Below are 21,739 nucleotides of genomic sequence, written 5' to 3' on the forward strand. Positions count from 1 at the left end.
AGGTATGTTTCATAACTAAAAATTTATTAAGGAAACAAAACCAGTGCTGCAAACGGGACAGAAAGGAGAGATGGGTCTCCCTCCCAACCACCCAGTCATCGGCCTTCCAGCTGGGAAGAGAATCTTAAAGGAGAGGCCGGGGACCCTGTACTCCAAAGAGCCCGGTCTTCTGAGACGCTACGGGACTCCTAACCCCAAACTATTGGCCTTGGCCCCCCTGCACGGTACCCCATTGCTTCTGGCATAGTCCTAGGCCTCAGGGAGGGCAGAGCTGTGCAGTCAGGCCACGGGCTCTGGGGTATCCCCCACTGGTCCCATTAAGATTTGCCCCTGGCTCCACCTAAAACCCTGTCTTCCCCTAAGTTGTCTTCATCTCTGGCTCTGGGTTGGAGGAACTCATTCCCGGTAAGGAAGCCTCCCCACTGAGGTACCAGCTAAAGGGGCAAGGAAAGGGCCCCTGTGTCCGTTCTCGGAAGTGAGGGCAAAGCTAGAAACCAGGTTAGGCGATGTTGCCCCAGGCACTGGAATGCCTCAGGCTGGGCTGTCCACGCCTGGAAGTTTCTCGCAGCACAGGAGCCGAGGGTGGAAGGCCCTGGGTGGGAGAGCTGTATGTACTAAGTTCCTGCCATGGGTAGTAGAGAGGGAAGGTTCAGAGTGAGAACCCCTATGATGAGGAACCGCAGTGAAGAAATGAAGTGGATCAGGGAGGTGAAAAGGATCAACTAGAAGGGAAAGGAGGATGAGGGGCTATTCTGGAGGGAGGGTAGGCAGGCAGAGAGGGGTGAAGGGGGAGCTGAGGGGAGTCTGAGGGCATTTCCTGAAGAGGAAGCTAGACTGAAAGAAAGGCCAGTGAGGAGAGAGGGAGCAGGTGGAGGCCACCCGAGAGCATGGGCCTGAGACCAGATGCCCCTTTTCCTCTCGACCCATGACTGTCCAAGGGGAAACAAATGGCAAAGTGTGAGGGACCCAGGCTGATAAAGGCAGGAAGAAGAGCAGCAGGAAGGGTGTGTGGTGTGTCTGGGGTGGATGGTAGAAGAGGTGGGGGCCCAGGGCTGCTGTTAGGGACATGGTGTCTAAAAGCCAACTTGGGTCCATGGGCGAGTCCAGGCCTCAGGGAGATGGGGACACATGCCCTGGGCACTTCTTCCTGACATAACCAAAGCCTCTTGAACACATTTCAGGACAGAGGTTCTGAGGATGAAAGGGACCTGTGATTTCACTGCATCTGATGGAAACTGAACCCCTGCCCTGTCTCCACTGGAGAAAGTGGCTGCGTCCCCAGGCGAGAAGGCCCTCCCCCAGCCTTGGAATGAGACGGGGGAGGGAGAAAGGCTGAGAGCATGGGCGGCCTATCTGGCTTGCCCAGCTGCTGTCGCTGTAGCCAGCCACCTCCCTGCTAAATCCTGGCAGCCCAGGAGGGTCCCAGCAGCTTCCGCCCCATCCTTGGCAGGGGCTCTGTGAGGAGCAGCTCCCCCACAGCATGGCCACGGCGTGGGTTGGAAGAGGATGGTTTATTGTCTGGGTGGATTGGTGGCTCAGGCACGTGGGCATCTTCTGTGCTACACTGGGCGCCTGGTAGCCTTTCAGGAACGGTTCCACAGGGGTGGGCCCCAGTGTGGCTCCCTCAGCCCACCTGGGCCCACGTGAGGAAGGCTGGGATGTCCCGTACAGGAACATTCCTTGTGAGCGCCTTCACACGCAGGTTCCGGTCATCCGTCAACAGCACCACCTCCCGCAGTAGCCGGATTGGCTCCTCTGTGGGCACGAGAGAGCAGACGGCTGTCACTGAGGACAGGAGGCAGAGGACTGGCTGCTCTTCTCACCCTGGGGAGAATGTGGTCCTGGGGAGGGGGTGCCACGCTAGCTATTTTTTGGCCCTTCTACAAGTCCTTTCCTCTATCCGGGCTCTCAGCCCTGGGGGCCCCTCCCCTACTGGCTTAGAGAGGGCTGCACTGGCCTTTTGCTTTGACTCCTGCCTCCCATACAGGACTCTCTTCTGCCTAGTTCCTGAGAGCGGCCCACCCCTGCCAGCCTCCAAAGACCTGTTTCCCAGGACCCTAAACTGAGGGAACAGAAGCAGGCCCTTGCCCTCTACTCCTCCTTACCACATGGCTGGCCCCCAGATCACAACACTGCTTTCCCCAAACCCCACTTTTGTTTTGTTTTTTAACAAGTCCTCTCCCTCTGAAAGCCAGCAGGTTGATGCTTTAAGCATCCAGTAAAGATGGAACAGAAAATGTATCCAGGGTTTTCCAGATGTGGGGAGAGGGGTTAGCTCAACGGAGCCCTGAGGAGAGGAGAGGAGAGGGAAAGGGTCTCTGCAGAATTGTGCCAAGGGCACACCAAGGCTTTGGCCAGCTGATCACCCCTGCTAAGTAACAGTAATCCATGTATACAGGCAAAAGTCTCTAAGAGAACAGAAGAGTAAAAAGGAAGAGCAGAGGTAGGATGATGATCCCAGCTCTCCGTCTTGTACACAACCCGGGAAGATCTGTGTATCCTTCCAGGTTTCTTTAGGCACATTTACAAGTACAGACACTTGGATGTATAAGCTTTTTTTCCTACATCATCATGATCGTATTAGCCACACTTTCAGAGTATATACTTAAAAGATCTTTCTATAGTGGCACAGATATCTTTCATTCTTTTTAGATGACTTTTTTTTTTTTTTTTTTTTTTAGCACAGTCTCTCCACTACTTCTTTTTCCCTAACTCCCTAATCTTTAACACATTGGAGAGAATTTAAGCCAGGGACGAGCACTCACACAAGTGACATGCCTACCCTGGCATGCCTGCTTGGGTGGCAGGTCTACTCCTCAGTCCCAGGCTGGGCATTTCCTGACGGAGGTCCGGCAGACAGCAAGGCACAGGAAGCGTCCTGCCGTGCTCACTGACTGCGTGGGCTGGCGGGGGTGGGGGGCTGCAAATATCCATGTCTGACCTGAGCAGTCTCAGGCTTGCCAGCTCCAGGCAGGGAGGCTGAGAACTGGCTTTCAGCCTGGGGAGGAGTTTGGAGGATTCGGGAGGGAGAGGTTTGTGGGGTTGGTGGTGGTGAGAGAAGAGGACAGGAGGAAGGAGAGCGTGAAGGCAGGCAAGGGGCTGTGGTGGGCAGAGGGGAGAGGAAGGTGGCCTTGGGTGAGGGGATACTCAGAGACCACTCAGCTGCCGGGGCCAGGCCCCTCTGCAGATAAGTGTGGCTGGGGTGGTGGTATGCAGGGCTGCGTGGGGCTCCCAGCTGGCTGGCTGCGTCTGTCCCAGCCCCACCATTCCTGCCCTGGGCCTCAGACCAGGAGCGTCCCAGGCCTTAGGTCAGCCAACCAAGGCCCGACGTTGCTGGCAGGGGTCTGCAGGGGTTTCTGTGGATACTCGGAGACATTTTTCACAATAAACATCCTCTGTTTTGACACTGGTGACTTCACTTTGTTAGAAACCAGAGACTGTCATCTTGTCAGGCTCCATCCGCCATAATCCACATGATTTTAAAATTCAACATCGTTTACACATAAACATTTAGTGACGGTTTCTCTGTGAATCTGACAAGTTAATCTGCTAAGAATTCACACTGACAAATGAGGTTTGATTACACCAGCCATTGCTGATGTAATTCTGATAGAGGCGGTCCCCAGGATGGCAATGGGTTCCTGTTGGCTGTTTGGGGTGAAGTCAGGGGTGGGAGGACTAGTAGGGCCAAAGCCAAAATGCGTCCGTTCTGAGAAAACGTTCTGAGGCTGGGGTGCAGCCCAGCAGTCCTGGAACCACACTTCCCAGCAAGGCCTTCAGCAATCCTGCCTACCTCTTTCTCAGGAGGTACCCCTCTTGGAAGCTCAGGCTTGCCAGCTCCAGGCAGAGAGTCTGAGAACTGGCTTTCAGCCTGGGGAGGAGTTTGGAGGATTCGGGAGGGAGAGGTTTGTGGGGCTGGTGTTGGTGAGAGAAGAGGACAGGAGGAAGGAGAGTGTGAAGGCAGGCAAGGAGCTGTGGTGGGCAGAGGGGAGAGGAAGGTGGCCCTGGGTGAGAGGATGCTCAGAGACCACTCAGCTGCCGGGGACAGAACATAAGCTCCTCTGTTGGCTCAGCCAGGTCTCCTTTTATCACTCTAATGCTCCTATCTGGTCCTGAGGGAGATGGCATGCAAACCCGGTGGCAGGACAGGACCTCTCTTGAGCAGCAGCTGTGGGCTCGTAACCAGCCCCTAGTAAAGAGACTCATGCAGGAGTGAGGCGCTGTGTCAGTGTGGAGAGAAGACGCAGGGAGAGTCAGCTCCCAGAGCAGCCTGAATGCGAGGGCTAGAAACACCGACAGAAAGGAGACAGCAGCAGAGATGGAAAGGCAACGACAAGAGACCACTTATAGGTAGACAGAAACGAAAGTGAGAACTGCCAGCTCTGCAGATGACACAGAGCTGGCAGGTCCTAGGAATTCCTTCCAAATGAAAAAATGCCAGAATCCTGGGAGCCAGGAGCAGAAAACCTGAGTGTCACTGACCTGTGGGGTGATTCATGAAGGCCAGCCAGCTCAGTTTGAGGGTGAGGTGGTCAAGTGCTTGGGTGAGAACTCCAGAGTGGGCCTTTGGCCCAAAGATGAGATTCTGCTTACCCCAAAAGGTCTTGAAAACCAGGCTGAGGGCTCGGTCCTCAAGCTCTCACCTACCTCCAACTCTAGCCAGCCTTCAAAGTGCTATAACTCGTGACCAAAGAGACCAGAAAGCAAAGCCCACTATTCACTGGGGAAGTGCCTCTGCCCCAGGCCTGAAATAGGGTAAACATTCAGTGGTGAACTGAGAAGGTAGGAAGGTGAGCATGGCCAAGAAAGGGAAGTGTGCCCTAAGGACCCCGGGGGCTGCCCTCAGAGCTGCAGAGGGCTGGGCCCGGGAGACCACGGCCAGAACCAGCTACAGTGAATCATAAAGACATTCTTGCTGTCAGAGGGAACTCACTGAGGACACCCAAGAAAGGAAATGGATGCACGCTGGGTGAAGAACCTTACGGCCTAGGGCTGGGCTTCCTGGGCTAGGCTCATCTCTAGTTGGCCCAGGGTGCCCTGGCATTCCCTGGGGCTTGGGGGAGCCAGGACAGGGAGGTTGGGCCTCAGGCGTGCATCAGCCCTGAGCACCGATTCCTTAGACTTCCCAGGCCAGAGTCAGTGGAGCCCTTCTCAGGGGCTGAGGATGGGCAGGACGAGGCAGGGCAGGGGGATGGGAGATCCCGAAGCAGAGGGGCAAAGCTGTACCTTTGCTGGCAGGCATGAAGTCCTTAGCCTTGTCTTTGCAGTAGTGGAGGCAGCAGGACAGGATGAGATCATCGTTGTTACCCTGGAGGAAGACACGTGTGAGAAGCATCACTGGGCAGAAGGGGGCGCCATGCAGAGGAGGAGGCGGGATCCTCTGCCTCTGGGGCCCTGGGCAGGGCCACCTCCGAGATCCCTCCCATGCATGCCCTGGCCCTGTCTGGCCTGGTCTGCGCTAAGAGTGATTTAGGGGAGAAGGAGCTCCCCCACCTGGGCCTCCATGGTGGCTGGCCCTCAGCTGCCCGGGCTGATGGGTCTCCTTCAGCCCTTCCTTCCTGGAGACCTTGTTCTGAAAGCTGGCTGTGGGCTTTCCCTTCCGGCCGAGGGGTCTCACCAGCTGGCCAGTGATGTCCTCACTGCGGAAGGCGATGGATTCAAGTTCATTGCCACGGCTGGTCAGGGCTCGCAGGCAAGAGTCCCGACTCTCGAATCGCTGCTCGAGGAACTCGATGGACTTGCGGGCCTTTTCTTGTACCACACGGGCATAGCCCCCAGCCCGGTGGTCTGTCTCCTGCCCCTTGGCCAGGCCGTCCAGCTCATTGATCACTGATGAGACAGAGCCCCACAAGACATCAGCCTCAGCAATCAGCTTTCATCCTAGGCCTCGGTCCATTCACTTTCCCAGCCAGCACCTTCCCAGACCAGAATCCATCCTTCCCCCGCAGGAGTCTTCCAATGAAACCAGGGCCGGAGGGAGCTTGTGGGGGCAACAAGTGTCTGAAACTTCCGCAGGGCTCTTCCCCCTTTCTGTCTCTTCTCCTGGGCCCTGCCCTCCTCTTGGGAGGAACTTAAAGGAATCTTCTGGAGCTGCTGTATTTAGAGGAAGAAATCTGGTTCCTCTATTACATTCCCTGATTGTAAGGCCGACGTGGAAGGGTCCCTCAGGAGAGGCCAGGGTACGCAGCGGCTCAAGGGAAAGGGAGGAGTCCTTCCTCAACTTCTTGGGCCCCCACACACAGCAGTCCAGGAGGGGTAAAGTTCTACCCCCAACCCCACTGGCGGAGTGCAGGGAGGCCACCATGGAGGAAGGGGCAGTCACAGCCTCATCTGCAAGGCCCTAGTATGCCTCAAAACCAGAACCTTGGCATATCTACCTTCTCTGATACTGCACGTGTGTGTGTGTATGTGTGCGTATCCATGTGTCTGTGTGTGTATGCATGTGTGTGCATGTCTGTGTGTGTGTGTGTGTGTGTGTATGTGCCTGTCTGCCTGCCTATGTGTCTGGGACATGGCTTCATTTTCTGGTGAAGATTCTTTCCAAAATTCCAGCCAAAAGCCTGAGGTCAAGTGGGAAATATGTACTCCTTGGGGGCTCTGGGAGAGTTTGGGGTCTGAGGCCTCTCCTCAGTACAGTGATTCATGGCTCAGGGAGCCGGCGTGAGCATGCTGTTCCATGGTGAGCCTGGCACTCACTGTCTGGGTATTCGGAGACACTTTCTGGAAAGGGCCCACGTGGGCACACACACACACACACACACACACACACACACACACACACACACACACTGCCCATGCTTTCAGCACCCTGAGGCTGCAGTGTCCACACAATGCATGGCTGAGGTTGGGAAGCAGTGGTAGATGGGTGTACGGTACAGCAAACAACATCAAACAGGAAAAACGGGTATTCTATCCCAAAATCTGCTTTCCTGCTTCCAAACTAAACAGGCTTCAAAGAGGAAGCTTGTTTGTGCTTCTGCACCAGGCGGGGCTTCTCCATGCTGGGGTCAGGTCTATGGAGCACAGAGCAGGTTAAAGAGCACCAGAAACAAGAAGGGAAAGTTGGCGGCTTAACCCTTTGCTGCTCTGGGCACAGGGCGTGAGTCCACCAAGGAAGGCATCAGTAAACAGGAGCCCTCCTCTTATAGCCCCTGAGAGAGTCCAGGGACCTGCCCAGCTGAGGCAGGTTCGGAGAGGCTGGCCTGTATGGTGGCTGCACAACCGTCAGTTCCCAGCACCCTCAGGCAGCGTCTCTTTGTCCTGCGTGTATTTGCTGGGTATTCTCATACGTTTGCTCCCTCCCCACCAAATCTGGATTTCCTTACTAAACGCTAAGCTCCTCAGGGCTACAGCTCTGCCATTCACTGGATCTCTCAAGAACAAGGAGACTGGCCCACAGTAGGGGGTACAATCAGTGCTGGTGACCAAAAACCCTGGTAGCCTGGAATGGTGTCTGAGGCACCTTCCGGCTCTTAGGGGGCTCCTGAGATGTCCGCAGCCTCTTTCAGTTGTACCATTTCCTGACCATCTAGCAAAACACTTTCTTTCCCCTGAAAAACTCCTGGGTAGGAAAGCAGAGAGGCATATGACCCAGCAAGGCACCCTGCCCCAGGACCCAGTGAGGGAAAAGGGAAAGCCTGGGACAATGTGATTGTTCTGCTGCCCTGCCTTGGTGACAGAAACCGCTCTACTGTTGAAGAGCAGAAAGCCTTCCCTTGGGTCTAAGGGCCTGGATTTAAGAGGTTCTGGCCAGGCCACATGGGGAGGGGAAGGAAGACGGGGAGGGTGGAGGCAGGGAGGAGGGCTGCTTCAGTGCCAACATTCTCAGGTGGTGCTAACGTGTTTCCCACAACCCCCCAGGGTTCTGTAGCCTCTGCAGGGGCGGATGTTTCCTGCCCTTTGTTTCCACCCCCATCTGGCACTAAGACACTTGGGACTGGGAGGGAAGGCCCAATGGAACATCTTGGCATGGATGTCAAAGGTGGCTTGGCAGGCAGACTGCCAGTCTGGTGGCTTTTCCAGAAGACAAGGCTCTCAAACTTGCTCTAAGTAGCTGCTGAGAAGGGGACGTGTAAACGCCTGGGCCTCCCAATAATCTCCTAGACCCTCTCCCTCCACAGAGGCCATCAGCTAGATACGAGCCCAGAGCCCCGAGCCCCGAGCCCAGAGCCCACCCTGACGCTGACCCACCACAGAGCTCCAAGAACTAAGGGTACCCAGACGGTCCCGTGGAGACAGCCCAGCTGGGCCTCTCTGGCTAGAGGGTGGGAAAGCAAGCTAGCTGGGTCCTGAGATGCTGACCCTGCACCAGCACCAAGGCCCAGACAGTGGAAGGGCCCAAGTGGTAGGAATCCACAGGCATGAGCCAAGGGCTTGCTCGGGAGGGTTCCTGCTGGCCTAGCCTTAGGGTGACACTGGCCAGAAGAATGCTACCTCGAACCAACAGAATGATCATGAAAAGCTACAAGACAATCAGACCAAAGGCATCTAACCACTTCAAAATCCTCCCAGCCTCCCTGCCAGACCACCCAGCAGCACCGCCGTTATCTGCCAGGGCTGAGTGTTTACCAATAACGGGAACCAGCTTTGCTGTTTTACTGCAAGCTTTATAAGGATAAAAACAAGGGCTGGGCTCATGCAGCCTCTGGTTGCTGGGACACAGGAGTCCATTTGCTCAAGCAGTTTAAGCCATGGATCAGCCATGATAATTTGAACTGCTTTGATTATTAAACAATTTTCTTTGCCCCACGCATTCCCTACTCCCCTGCAAATCCCGTCTTACACACGCACAGCAGGGCTCTGCCTGCCCGGCCCCCAGGCCGTGGGGCGTGTGTGGAGGGGGCTGCTGTGCACGTGCAAGGCTGCTCTGCCCTTCCCGCCTGACTCACCGATCAGGGGCACCACCAGGATGTACTTCCTGCTCTCCAGCAGCCGCGCCAGACTGGCCAGGTGGTCAATGAAGCCATTGGTGTCTGGTACGAGGAACAAAGGTCTGATTTCGAGCTCCATCTGCCTCATCTGACTGTGGTCCTCCAGGACAGCCTACGGGGACACAGAGTGGTGAATGAGCCAGGCAGTGAGCAAGCAAGCAGGTGGGTGAGCCAGGGCCCTGATACTACGGTGTGTCAGCATCCTGCCCCTAGGAGCCTCTTCCCCTCCAGAGTAATAACCAGCCCCAGTCAGGCCTGAGGGACAGGCCTAAGGGCTGAGCACAGCACTGCAATAAAAACAGAGATCAAGTGGCCCCAGGAATGGCATGGTAAAACCCTGCCTAGGGCTGAGAAAGGATCCTAAGGATATTCAAAATAACAGGTCTCTCAAAGTAAGACTGGGACTAAAATTCAACAAGGGAGAATTAGGTTCCTTAGATATGACGGTGGTTTCATATATATTATCTAGAAAGCCTACAGAGGGGGTACTTTTCAATCTAGACATGAATATGCAAACAGAATCTGTTATTTTGATTTACTCCACTGTGCAGCTAAAACAAAACAAAACAAAACAAAATATAGCCTGGGCAACATGCTAAAACTCTGTCTCTACAAAAAAAAATTAGCTGGGTGTGGTGGCACACGCCTGTGGTCTCAGCTATTTGGGAGGCTGACATGGGAGGACTGCTTGAGCCCTGGAGGCAGAGGCTGCAGTGAGCTGAGACCGCACAACTGCACTCTACCCTGGGTGACAGCGAGACCCTGTCTCAAAACACAAAAGCAACGAACAACGAAGTTTAAACTCAAAGGCTACGCAAAAAAGTGACACTGACAGCTAATAATGCGAGATTCTCCTGCAGCAGCAGCCGAAGACCATGCGATGTGATGAATTAAGACCCAACTCATGTGTCTGCAAACAGCAACGCCCAGGCTGATCACAATGGCCCACCACCTTGCCCTTGTCCGGCGTGGTTTCCTAAACACTGGTCTTTTCTGTTCTACTTCTGCTCCTTTGCCACGAATCTGTACAAGCTACACTACTATTGGCTCAACGTTTTTCTTTAAACTGACTTGGTCACTTTTTTTGCTTAGCCTCTTCTTCAGCAACCATATCATGGTACTAAGCAACTGACAGCCTAGTCATATGCTTACTAGAGCAAGCTAAACTACCAAACAAAAAGTAGGTAAAAGAGTAAAAGCAGGAGAGTCTCCTTGGCCCCACTGACCCACCACCTCCTCTAGCACCTCTCACCAAGCGCGTGGCCCAGCGCTTGCCTTCCCTGTGGACTTTCACATCTCAGGAAGTTCCCGAGAGATGCACATTTGCGAAAGTCCGATTTTCTTCTCTTGACAGCCTTACGCGTGTGGTAGCGGCCCTTCGAGACAGGCTCTGGGTGTCTGTCACTACAAAACATGGCCACTACTGTACTGCTTCCTCTTCTGAGGACCACGGCCAAGACTCGAACTGATCTGCTGGCATCTGCCCAGACAGCATGCTCCCTGAGCAGGGAGGTAGAGGGCACCCACACAAACCTGGCCGGGCCAGGAGGGCAGGTCCCAGCCCTGTCACACCCTCTTATGGCCTTCTGCCACAGAGCAACTTGCAGAGACCCAGATGCAGGCACAGGGCAGGGGAAGTGGACGTGCGTGCCAACTGAGATGGGGCCCACAGTGCTGGGTCCTGGCCACCAACAGTCAGTGAGGAGGCTGCTCAGGTTTCACTGACAATGACAGTAAAACTGAAAGGGCATGCCTTCAAATGATGGGGGTGGCTTCTCTGTGACCTGCCAGGGACCTCTCCCTATGAGTAAGTTGTTGTTGCCACTGCCACCACAGCTGGTGAAGGCACAGGCCACAGGACGCTGGCAGGCATGAGAAATGCAGCTCAGGGGCCCGCTCTGCTAAAGTCTTCCTACTGGTCTCACCTCATGAGGGCAAGGTGCCACTACTGCGGGCTACCTTCCCATGGCAGGCGGCTCACTGACACTCTGCATAGGGCTGCCACCTACAGGGTGACATGCATTCCAACAAACCTGACTTGGGCATTTTGTAAGAACAGGAAATGGTCCCCACTCAGGTTCAGTAAACCCCTCTCTGCCCTTTCTCCTCTTGCGGAGGAGCATCAGCACTCTCGTTCCTCATTTCCCAGGCCATGCGCTCTCCGTCCAGCTCTTCTGCTGCCAGGCATGCTTTCCTGATACCGTGGCTCTCAAATCTGTCTTTCTGGGTGAGCAGGGACAGAATAAGCATGGCTCAGGGAGACTGAGGAGCAGTGGCAGGTGGAGTGACAGGGGCGGGGGGTCCAGCTCTGCACTGTGCCTCTGCCCCGCAAGTCCACTTCCATCTCAGTTCTCCTGCCTTAAGAAACGACTGTCCAGCCTGGTCTGACTATCAAGGAAGTGGAACTGGCTGCCATTTTTTTTTTTTTACCCTATGTGAACAGTCAGCTCCTAAGCTCTGGTACCATTCTTCCTCTACTGCTGGCAATTAGGCAGGAGGGCCTTGAAGCCAAGTGGTCGAGGGAGGCTGGGGACAAACTGAGCCTACCTGTGTGTTCTGATGGCAGGAGAGGAGAAAAATCTAGAAGCAAGGTCCAGAGACACTCTAACTTCCCCGGGTTCTTAGCTCTGGCTTGCGGCTAGAAAGGTGAATAGGCCGCAGCCTTTCGGAGAGGGCAGCCCTGCCACTTCCCTGGGGGTGGGGTGGGGCCAAGCCCCGTGAGGGTGGTCGGAGCTGTACTGCCATCATCCGGTCCCAGGGACGCCTGCAGACAACTTCCCTTAACCTGGCTCTGCCCAGTGAGTCACCAAACAACTGCTTCCTGTTCCCCGCATGCCCTCACGGAGTCTCAGGAGATGAGATGAGGCTGCTCCCTCTTCTCCTGGGGTACCGGTGGGCCTCTGGGGGTGTCACACCTGGGTCACAAGACTGGCTCAGTCCCCTTAAAAAGAGCAGCAGGCCGACGAGGGCTTTGGAGTCCACAGGCACCCTTCTACGGGTGTCTGCATTTCCGGCCCTTTCTGAGTGGCGCTGTGTGTGTGTGTGTGTGTGTTTAGCATCTGCCCTCCCAACTTTTCCAGATTTTACCCGTCAGATTCCTGGCAGCTGTGCACGGCGCCTGTGCCGGCCGTCACGTCCCATTCCGATCTCTGGGTCGCACGGTAAGAGGAGGACACAGGATGCGCAGGGAGTGAAAAAGTGATGTTGGTGGGGAGACTGCCAAGTCCCCACTCGCAGCCATGGGACACTTGGGGAGCAAGGGAAGCATGCCGCTGTGGAGTTCAGAGGCCGGTAGTGAGGTTTATTTTTGTTTGTATGAGTAAAAAGCTGCAGAAGCCTCTGGTGGGGGTGAGGGGGGTGCAATCGGAATGCTGTGGTTCAGACAGACTGGCCCTGGCATGGAGTCAAGTGTGCTGACCCGGAAGGAGAGTTCCACAGGAACCTTCTAGCGGCAGCTAAGGTTGGGCCACAGTGATCCCTGGATAGTGCACTTGGAACTCAAGCAACGTATGGACACTCTCAATCAGACTGGTGGCAATAAGGACTTGAGTTGGCATAAAATGTGTGAGAGAAAAATAATTCTGTTTCTGGAAGGTGCTAAGTAACCAATTTTCTCTGAGGTATGGGAGTTTCCTGGAGCAAGCTGGCAGAGAACTGGGAAACAGATACACAATAATACCTAAGGAGGAAGCTAACAGGCTTGGGTCTCCAGAAAAACTCTTGCAGGTTAAGTTCCTTCTCTACAGTGGAGATGATCTTATGATGCTTACTGTTGCAAGCTGAGACACTGAGCATTACAAACAGCAATTCAATGAGCTGACACAAGAGGTGTGGCACTTGGAGAACCTGGACCATGAAGCAGAGCAAGACCAGGAGAGGGCCTTCTGAGGTTTTCCTGCTGCTTAGGGGCTCCCATAGGGACCGTGGCTGCTTCCTTCCCTCTACAGGGTGAAGAATCATTCATCCCTGAGCCTCTCTGGCCAGAGCAATCTCTTCAACAGAAATTAGAAGGTTTGTAACACAGGAAATTTCCACATTCACCTTATATATGAAAGTACCTAGCAAAGTGCCCGACACATATTAGTAACTCAACAAATGCCAGCTTTTCTTCCTTCCCAACTCTGTTTTTCATTTTCTACACATCCAGAGGATAAATATCTGGGGGAAACCACCAGGAAACAGAATGGGGGATGAGGAGGGGTGGAGTAGAGGACTACTGACGTTTTTTTTTTTTTGAGATGGAGTCTTGCTCTGATGCCCAGGCTGGAGTGCAATGGCACGATCTCTGCTCACTGCAATCTCTGCCTCCCGGGTTCAAGCAATTCTCCTGCCTCAGCCTCCCGAGTAGCTGGGATTACAGGCGTGAGCCAACACGCCCGGCTAATTTTTATATTTTTGGTAGAGATGGGTTGTCACCACGTTGGCCACACTGGTCTCAAACTCCTGACCTCAAGTGATCTGCTGCCTCAGTCCCCCAAAGTACTGGGATTACAAGCGTGAGTCACTGTGCCCAGCTTTTTTTTTTTTTTTTTTTAAAGAGACATGAGTCTCAGGCCAGGCACGGTGGCTCACGCCTATACTCCCAGCACTTTGGGAGGCCGAGGTGGGTGGATCACGAGGTCAGGAGTTCGAGACCATCCTGGCCAACATGGTGAAACCCCGTCTCTACTAAAAATACAAAAATTAGCTGGATGTGGTGGCTCATGCCTGTAATCTCGGCCACTGTAATCACTGCCTCAGAGAGGCAGCTGAGGCAGGAGAAATGCTTGAACCCAGGCAGCAGAGGTTGCAGTGAGCCGACATGGTGCCCCTGCACTCCAGCCTGGGCAACAAAGCAAGACTCCGTCTCAAACAAACAAAAAAAAAGAGAGAGTCTCATCCAAGCCTGACCAACATGGTGAGACCCCATCTCTACTAAAAATATAAAAATTAGTCGGGCATGGTGGCGCATGCCTGTAATCCCAGCACTTTGGGAGGCAGAGGTGGACAGACTGCTTAGGTCAGGAGTTTGAGACCAGCATGGACAATATAGCGAAACTCCATCTCTACTAAAACTACAAAAATCAGCCGGGGATGGTGGCACACGCCTATAATCCCAGCTACTCAGGAGGCTGAGGCAGGAGAATTGCTTGAACCTGGGAGGCAGAGGTTATAGTGAGCCGAGACCATGCCACTGCACTCTAGCCTGGGCAACAAGAGAGAAACTCCATCTCAAAAAAAAAAAAAAAAAAAAAAAAAGAGAGAGAGTCTAACTCTGTCACCCAGGCTGGAGTGCAGTGGTGTGATCACAGGTCACTGCAGCCTCAAACTCCCAGGTTCAAGTGATCCTCCCGCCTCGGCCTCCCAAGTACCTGGGACTACAGGTATGTGCCACCATGCCTGGCTACTGATTTCTATTAAAAGACTTATTGTATATATATATCTTCACTATGTGGATGTGTAAATGAAAAATTGGAAATAAAATAAAAATAGGAACAGTGAGTGAGATAAGAACTGGCTGATGGTTCATCTTGGGCCAGCAGAAGCCAAAGGGGGCAGATATTAAGTGTGCTAGAGAAGGCGGGCAGAGCCACCAGCAGCATCCCCGGGGAGCAGGAGGAAGAGCATCTTCGTTTGGGGTACACTGCTAATGAAAAAAAGTGCTGTGTAGAACAGCTTTTCTGGATGTCCAAATGTACCACAGAACTTAATATATTCTTGCATTCTTTTAAAATATAACTATGGCAATTTGTTTGCTATTTCTTACTGTTTCAGGAAGACTGATCTTATTTTCAAACTAGACTGTAAAGTGCTCAAGGAGAACTGCCTGCTTTTCTGGTGGTTTCCACTGTCATACTTCGCATACCACCTATTGTATCACAGGACTTCAGGGGACAGTGGGCTCAGTCACTGGGTCTCAGAGCTGAAGGGCACTTAAAGATAATCTGATTGAACTTTAACTAACTTGATCTAAAAAGGCCCTTTCCTGATGGAGGAGAGGGAGTGGCAGGGCTAAGCATGGCACCTCTGAGCTTGCTCCGAGCAGGAGCCTGAGGGCGTTTCAAACAGTGGCCTGGCCACTCTGTGGGAAGACAGGTCCCCAGTGGATGGTGCTGGAGCAAGCTGGAGGCCCAGCACTCAGGTTTTGGGGAGGCTGGAGCGGGCCTGGGTGGGAAGGGCGGATGCCCACTCTACAGGCTGATGTGCTTTCCTGCCTTGACGTGAACGTGCCCCCGGCCTGGTGGTGTGTTGGCTCCCACCCTGTCTCCGACAGCCAGGAGCCAGGGCTGAGTGTCTGCCTTCCGCCAGCTTCCATACAGGTGTGGGGGGCTCTGTGCATACCCCATTGTTCCACAACAGCCCCCCTAGCTGGGTGGCAGTATGAATGGACGGCAGCTAAATTTAGAGTGGAACTCCTGGGGCCTCCACAAAGGAGGGACTACATCTTCAGGAGGGCGGGTGGGCGGGAAAGGGACAGGGGAGAGAAGCTATTTTCAGAACACATGTCATTGCTGGCCACAGAGCAAGACTGTGGCCATAATGCCGAGGGAAACAATAGATGTGGCCAGAGGAAGAGCCTGTTATGTTTCAGGTGGGATGTTTGCAACTGCTCAGGAAACCTGACCCCGCCCGACAGCAGCACAAATCACAGCAGAGCCTCAGAGAGGCAGTGAGGAAGCGGGGGATTCACAGGGCCAGCGCCAGCATGAGGTGCCAAGAGGCCACGCCTCATGCCTGGAGGAGCATTTTCAGTGACTGCTTTGCCCTGGGGGTTTGGTTAGGAATGAAACACTTCTGACCAACTTCCCAAACCATGTACCCTGCCCTGGTCTCTGAACAACTCCAAAGAACGGCAACGGGAACGAAAAGAACTCAGGAGAAAAGCAGCAAGGTGGGCAGCACCAACAGGAGGAGCTGTCTCAGGCAACAAGGCAGAGCGTGGGCTGAGCCGGAGAGTGTGGCCTCAAAGCCCTGGGTGGGCGGACTTGGCGCCCCCAGCATCCAGGGGCCTGCCTGGGTGCTGCAGCTCCAGCTGCACAGGCTCTGAGAGCTCCCCACACCCCTTTTCTGACCTCCAGTCGGCCCCACTCACCAGCCTCTGTGCAACGCCGGAAGCAGGGAGGGACAGGCTGCAGAGGGAGGCCAGGCCTCACCTCCCCCATGCTCGCAGAAGAGCTTAGGCCCAGGGGTCTAGGTAAGAGCAGGGAAGTGGGGGTGTGGTTACAGCCCTAGATCTCACTTGGACTTTATAGCTATCCTGGGGGCCAGGAGGATTTTTTTCAACCCCATCTTCATATCCCCTTCCCCAAACATGTGTGGTTCCTGTTTTGCTACATCTGTGAAAGGCGCTGGGAACTGGGGACTTGCCTTACACCTCTCGGTTAACACCCTGGAGACTGATGGAGTTCAGAGCAGTGTAATTTACAGCCCATCCCTCCAATCTTAATTCACTCGATGCTCCTTTCTTCCTTATTGTATTAGTGTGACCCAGGTACCTGCCAACAATAATGGCCTCTCTAGCTAGGAGCCTCTCCCCCACTCCCAGGACAATTTATACCTTTTCCTTGGATTTTCCCCCCTTAAATTAAACAAAAAGAGGAAAAATAAGAAAAGGTTAGCATGGGTTTGGAGCACTGAAGCCCCCGTGGTTCTGGGCAGGAAGCCAATGGCCTGAGGGCACACATGTGTGTGCTCTCCCAGAAGGGCCTTCACCGGCCCTGTTTTACAGCCACCTCGGCACAGACTCCAGGGTTCACGCATATGGCCAGACAGATGTGTCTGGCTTACGTTCAAGGCTGGAAAATGAAGAATTATGGAAGTGAAGGGCCCCGGGCATTAAAGGGGGGGGAAGGGAAGGGGGGAATTTTTCCTCTGCTGAGAAATCCTCTTGTGGCTGTGAGGCTGGAGGAAGGAGGCTGACAGGAGGCAGGGCCGCCAGCTTGGTGCATGTGGGGCCTGTTCTTAAAGGGGCCACAGTAACCCCAGCTCCAGCTGGCCCGCAGCAGGCCTTCCATGCTTGGGCCTAAGCAGCCTCCTCAGCAGGAGCTCATCGGGAGAACAGGCAGCCTGGACAGGGCCTGCCAGGGGCACTGGAAGTCAAGTGTTAGAGGAGACCTCCAATCCTGAAGGTGCTGTTGGTCGCTGGAGAGGCAAAAGCTAAACACGAAGCTCCAGAAGGGGATGGATTCTGGCAGCATGTGCTTCCTCGGCATCCTGGACTTCCGTTTTGTATGGACACTCGTTCACACTTCAAATCACCTGTCAAGGACTCCACCACATTGTACCATTGTACTACACTCTGGAATGGGATTAGTTCTGTGTCCCCCAGACACTAGCATAGTAAATGCTCAGTGCCACTTGCTAAACTGAACTGAAGACATGCCTCCCGATTCCAAGGAGTTCACAGTACAATGTGGGAAACAAGTCCAGAAATAACTGTAACATGAGACATGATAGCAGGTCCACAAATGAAGTCTGATGAGTGTCAAAGGAACACTAAGCAAAGGGAGACGGATCCCTCCTGGGGGAGACCAGGGGTGGCCTCACTGGGGAAATGGAGTTTCATCTGGGGATTGAAGGAGGAATAGAATTTCGACAGGTAACAAGATATATGGAGCAGAAAAAGGGCACTTTGCTTTGAAGGACAGCATGAACAAAAACCCAAGAGTGGAAAAGGGCAGAGCATGTCTAGGGAGTGGAAAGGAAGGTTAGTGTCACTGTCCAGGCAGGAGGGCCTTGGTGTCTGGACAGGCATTTTACACGCACTGTGATTCATTCTGAGACTTCACGACAGCTCTAATGTTGGTGCTTTTACCACTTTCACTTTTTAGTGTTTTTAAGAGGTGGGGTTTTGCCATGCTGCAATGGCTATTCACAGGCATGATCACTGCACACTGTAGCCTCGTACTCCCAGGCTCAAGCTATCATCCAGCCTCAGCCTCCTGAGTAGTTTGAACCATAGGCACGTGCCCACTGTGTCCGGCATTACTTTCATTATACAGATGAGGAAACAGGTTCAGAAAAGTTAAATAATCTGCCCAATGTCATATAACTAGTAAGGGTTCATGAGGGATGGGGTAGTGGGAGAAGAGGCTGGAAAACAGACTGGGAACAGATTGAAAAGCCTTAAATGCCAATAATAGGGAATTAGACTTTATTTTACAAGCCAAGCAAAGGCCTGATGATTTCTGAGCAGGGGAGTGGCTCCTTCAGGAAAAGAATGATGGAGGCAGCGCAGTGAACAGAAGCCCAGTGGGCAGACTGTGTGCCACAAACTCCAGGAGGTGCCATTCACAGAAACAAGGGAAACGGCACCTTGTGGGGCTGTGCAACACAGGGGCCTTGATTGCTACCCTCTAAGCAGCTACTTGACCTAGAGTAGTAGGAGTGGCAATAGAAATAGAGAGGAAAGGAGGGAATAAATGTGTGAATAAACAGTATTTAATATGAAATTAGATACTAGGGATTAAAAGCCAGGGTGGAATTTAAGATGATGCTCTAGTTGCTACTATTATTGTCACTGAATACATTTTTTTTTTTTGACAGAGTCTCGCCTAGGGCTAAAGTACAGTGGCTCGATCTTGGCTCACTGCAACCTCCACCTCCCAGGTTCAACCGATTCTCCTGCTTCAGCCTCCTGAGTAGCTGGGAGTACAGGTGCCCGCCACCACGCCCGGCTAATTTTTGTATTTTTAGTGGAGACAGGGCTTCACCATGTTGGCCAGGCTGGTCTTGAACTCCTGACCTCAAGTGATCTGCTGGCCTTGGCCTCCCAAAGTGCTGGGATTACAGGCGCAAGCCACCGCGCCTGGCCACTGAATACATGTCTGCTGAACACTAACTCAGCTTGCTGAGGCTAATGAGTAAAAGGAAGCATGGAGGGGACCAAAAAAACAATGGTGGTGAGGAAGCCCAGGAGGGTGGTCTGGTGAACAGAGAGAAGACAAGGGGTCATTCACTGATGCTAAAGTGAAGCTGAAGGAAGCTGGCTTTAGGGCCCAAAGACAAAAGGAGGTCAAATACGACACAGACTGAGTTTTCATAAAGATAAGTCATCGGTGATTTTCCCTTTTTTTTAAGATGGAGTCTTGCTCTGTTGCCCAGGCTGGAGTGTGGTGGCGCAATCTTGGCTCACTGCAACCTCCGCCTCCTGGGTTCAAAAGATTCTCCTGCCTCAGTCTCCCAAGTAGTGGGGACCACAGGCACCCGCCACCACATCCGGCTAACTTTTGTATTTTTAGTAGAGATGGGGTTTCACCATGTTGACCAGGCTGGTCTCGAACTTCTCACCTCAAATGATCCACCCACCATGGCCTCCCAAAATGTTGGCATTATAGGTGTGAGCCACCGTGCCTGGCCATGTTGGTGATTTTTGACACAACAGTTTCCGTAACTGCTGGGTTGAGAGTCAAGAAATGAAGGTAGAAACAGAACTTCTCGGAAAACAGATGGTGAAGAAGAGCAAGAAAAGCAGCATGAGGGCACTTTGGGAGGACAAGGTGGGCAGATCACGAAGTCAAGAGATCGAGACCATCCTGGCCAACATGGTGAAACCTGATCTCTATGAAAAATACAAAAAATTAGCTGGGCGTGGTAGTGCACACCTGTAGTCCCAGTTACTCGGGAGGCTGAGGCAGGAGAATCACTTGAACCTAGGAGGCAGGGGTTGCAGTGAGCCGAGATCATGACATTGCACTCGAGCCTGGTGACAGTGAAGACTCCATCTCAAAAAAAAAAAAAAAAAAAAAAAAAAAAAAGAAAGAAAAAAAAAAAGCATGATGAAGCTGTTTTGAGGGTCACACATAAGTTTACATGCAGACCCACAGCAGGGCTGGGGAGGCAGCCACACAACAATGGATGATGCTGGTATTACATGGATGATCAGTATTACACACTGATTCCAATGGCAGCAGGGCCGTGGATCTGTCTAAAGAATGATGGATGCTGGGCGCAGTGGCTCATGCCTGTAATCCCAACACTTTGGGAGGCCAAGGCGGGCAGATCACCTGAGGTCAGGAGTTCGAGACCAGCCTGGCCAACATGGTGAAACCCCATTTCTACTAAAAATACAAAAATTAGCTGGGCATGGTGGCAGGCGCCTGTAATCCCAGCTACCTGGGAGGCTGAGGCAGGAGAATCGTTTCAACCCGGGAGGCGGAGGTTGCAGTGAGCTGAGATTGTGCCACTGCACTCCAGCCTGGGCAACAGGGCAAGACTTCATCTCAAAACAAAACAAAAGAAAACAAAAGAATGATGGATCTTGGCCAGTGTGATGGCTCATGCCTATAATCCCAGCACTTTGGGAGGCAGAGGTGGGCGGATCACCTAAGGTCAGAAGTTCAAGACTGGCCTGGCAAACACGGCAAAACCCTGTCTCTACTAAAAATACAAAATTAGCTGGGCATGGTGGCAGGCATCTGTAATTCCACCTACTCTGGAGGCTGAGGCAAGAGAATCGCTTGAACCCAGAAGGTGGAGGTTGGAGCGAGCCGAGATCGCACCACTGGACTCCAGCCTGGGCGACAGACGGATCTCAACTGCCATTCATTCCTCTTCCCTGGCCAGGGTGATGAGACAGATATCTCAACTGCCATTCATTCCTCTTCCCTGGCCAGGGTGATGAGACAGATATCAGACAAAGGTGGCCCTTTATGGAGCACATACTAAGTGCCATGCACTATGCTAAGTGCTTTACATACACTATCCCATGTAGGCCTCACAGTGACTCTGGGAAATAGGTGCCACTAGCACTTTTTTTTGAGACGGAGTCTCGCTCTGTCGCCCAGGTTGGAGCTCAGTGGCGCGATCTCGGCTCACTGCAACCTCTGCCTCCCGGGTTCAAGCAATTCTCCTGCCTCAGCCTCCTGAGTAGCTGGGATTACAGGCACACGCCACCACACCCAGCTAATTTTTTGTATTTTTAGTAGAGACGGGGTTTCACCATGTTATCCAGGATGGTCTCGATCTCCTGACCTTATGATCTGCCCGCCAAGGCCTCCCAAAGTGCTAGGATTCCAGGGTGAGCCACTGTGCCTGGCCAGCACTTTTCATTTTACAGACGAGGAAGCAGGCTCTGAGAAGCTGAAGAGTTTGCCCCATGTTACAAAGCTACTCAGGCAGCAGGGCCTAGACCGTCACCGGGTCTGCCTGATCACGTGCATCAAACCCTGTGCCAAAGGAGAGGGTTGGAAATGGGCATCCTTAAAGAGGCTGAGTGGGTGGCTTGACGCTTCCCTGTGCACATGGTTCGCCTTTAAACGGGGAGCGGGACTGCATCTTTCCTGTCTGCCCCGAGCCCTAGAGGACGGGAAGTGCGCTTGTGGCACAAGGGAACAGACCTAGGAAGGGCAGGAGGAAACACTTGCTGGGGGTGAAGACGCAGGCCCGTGAGAGGGCTGAGAGGCCAAAGTCCCTCTGTGGAGACTAAGGCGTTTCTCTCTGCCAGGGTGTAGGGAGTATCTTGTCCAGAGGGGTCTTCCATTTCAGTGAGAATCCAGGTAAGCAGACTGCGGCCATGACATCCTCTCCCTGAGAATAGGTGTTCTGAACTGAGAATCCACAGCCTCTCCAGGAATATCTGGATAAGGCTCAGGGAGACTCTGAAACGCTCAAATTGTGTGAAAGATCATGTATGTGTGGTGTGCATCTGTAGATTCTCACTGGGGAAGCAGCTTCTCTCAGATGCTCTCAGAAGACCCTACCCCTGCCTTGGAGCCCAGGACAAGGGAGACTCTAGGCACCAAACTTGCTACCAGAATTTAGTGGTAGAGTACAAAACGGGTAGAGCTAGAGAGAACACTGCAACTCTTCCTTAGTGTCCTGCTCAGCTC

The 21,739-nt window shown here is 53.3% G+C and overlaps 1 protein-coding gene across 6 annotated transcripts in view; it reads right to left on the minus strand.

The window, feature by feature from the left end:
• Positions 1 to 3: 3 nt before the first annotated feature.
• The window catches only part of SMG6 (SMG6 nonsense mediated mRNA decay factor), a 243,592-nt gene continuing 221,856 nt past the window's right edge, over positions 4 to 21,739 (minus strand). For all 6 annotated transcript variants that reach the window (XR_012425112.1, XR_012425113.1, XM_005582468.5 and 3 more), the window contains 4 exons: positions 8,889 to 9,042; positions 5,618 to 5,829; positions 5,227 to 5,308; positions 4 to 1,755 (listed from right to left, as the gene is read on the minus strand). Coding sequence is in view for 4 of the 6 variants with exons in the window: in XM_005582468.5 (XP_005582525.3) it covers positions 1,625 to 1,755; positions 5,227 to 5,308; positions 5,618 to 5,829; positions 8,889 to 9,042 (579 nt within the window). In the remaining 2 variants the exon portion in view is untranslated. The remainder of the gene's footprint in view (positions 1,756 to 5,226; positions 5,309 to 5,617; positions 5,830 to 8,888; positions 9,043 to 21,739) is intronic.

Source organism: Macaca fascicularis, chromosome 16 (assembly GCF_037993035.2).
Source record: "Macaca fascicularis isolate 582-1 chromosome 16, T2T-MFA8v1.1".
In the NCBI taxonomy this organism is placed as follows: Eukaryota; Metazoa; Chordata; class Mammalia; order Primates; family Cercopithecidae; genus Macaca; species Macaca fascicularis.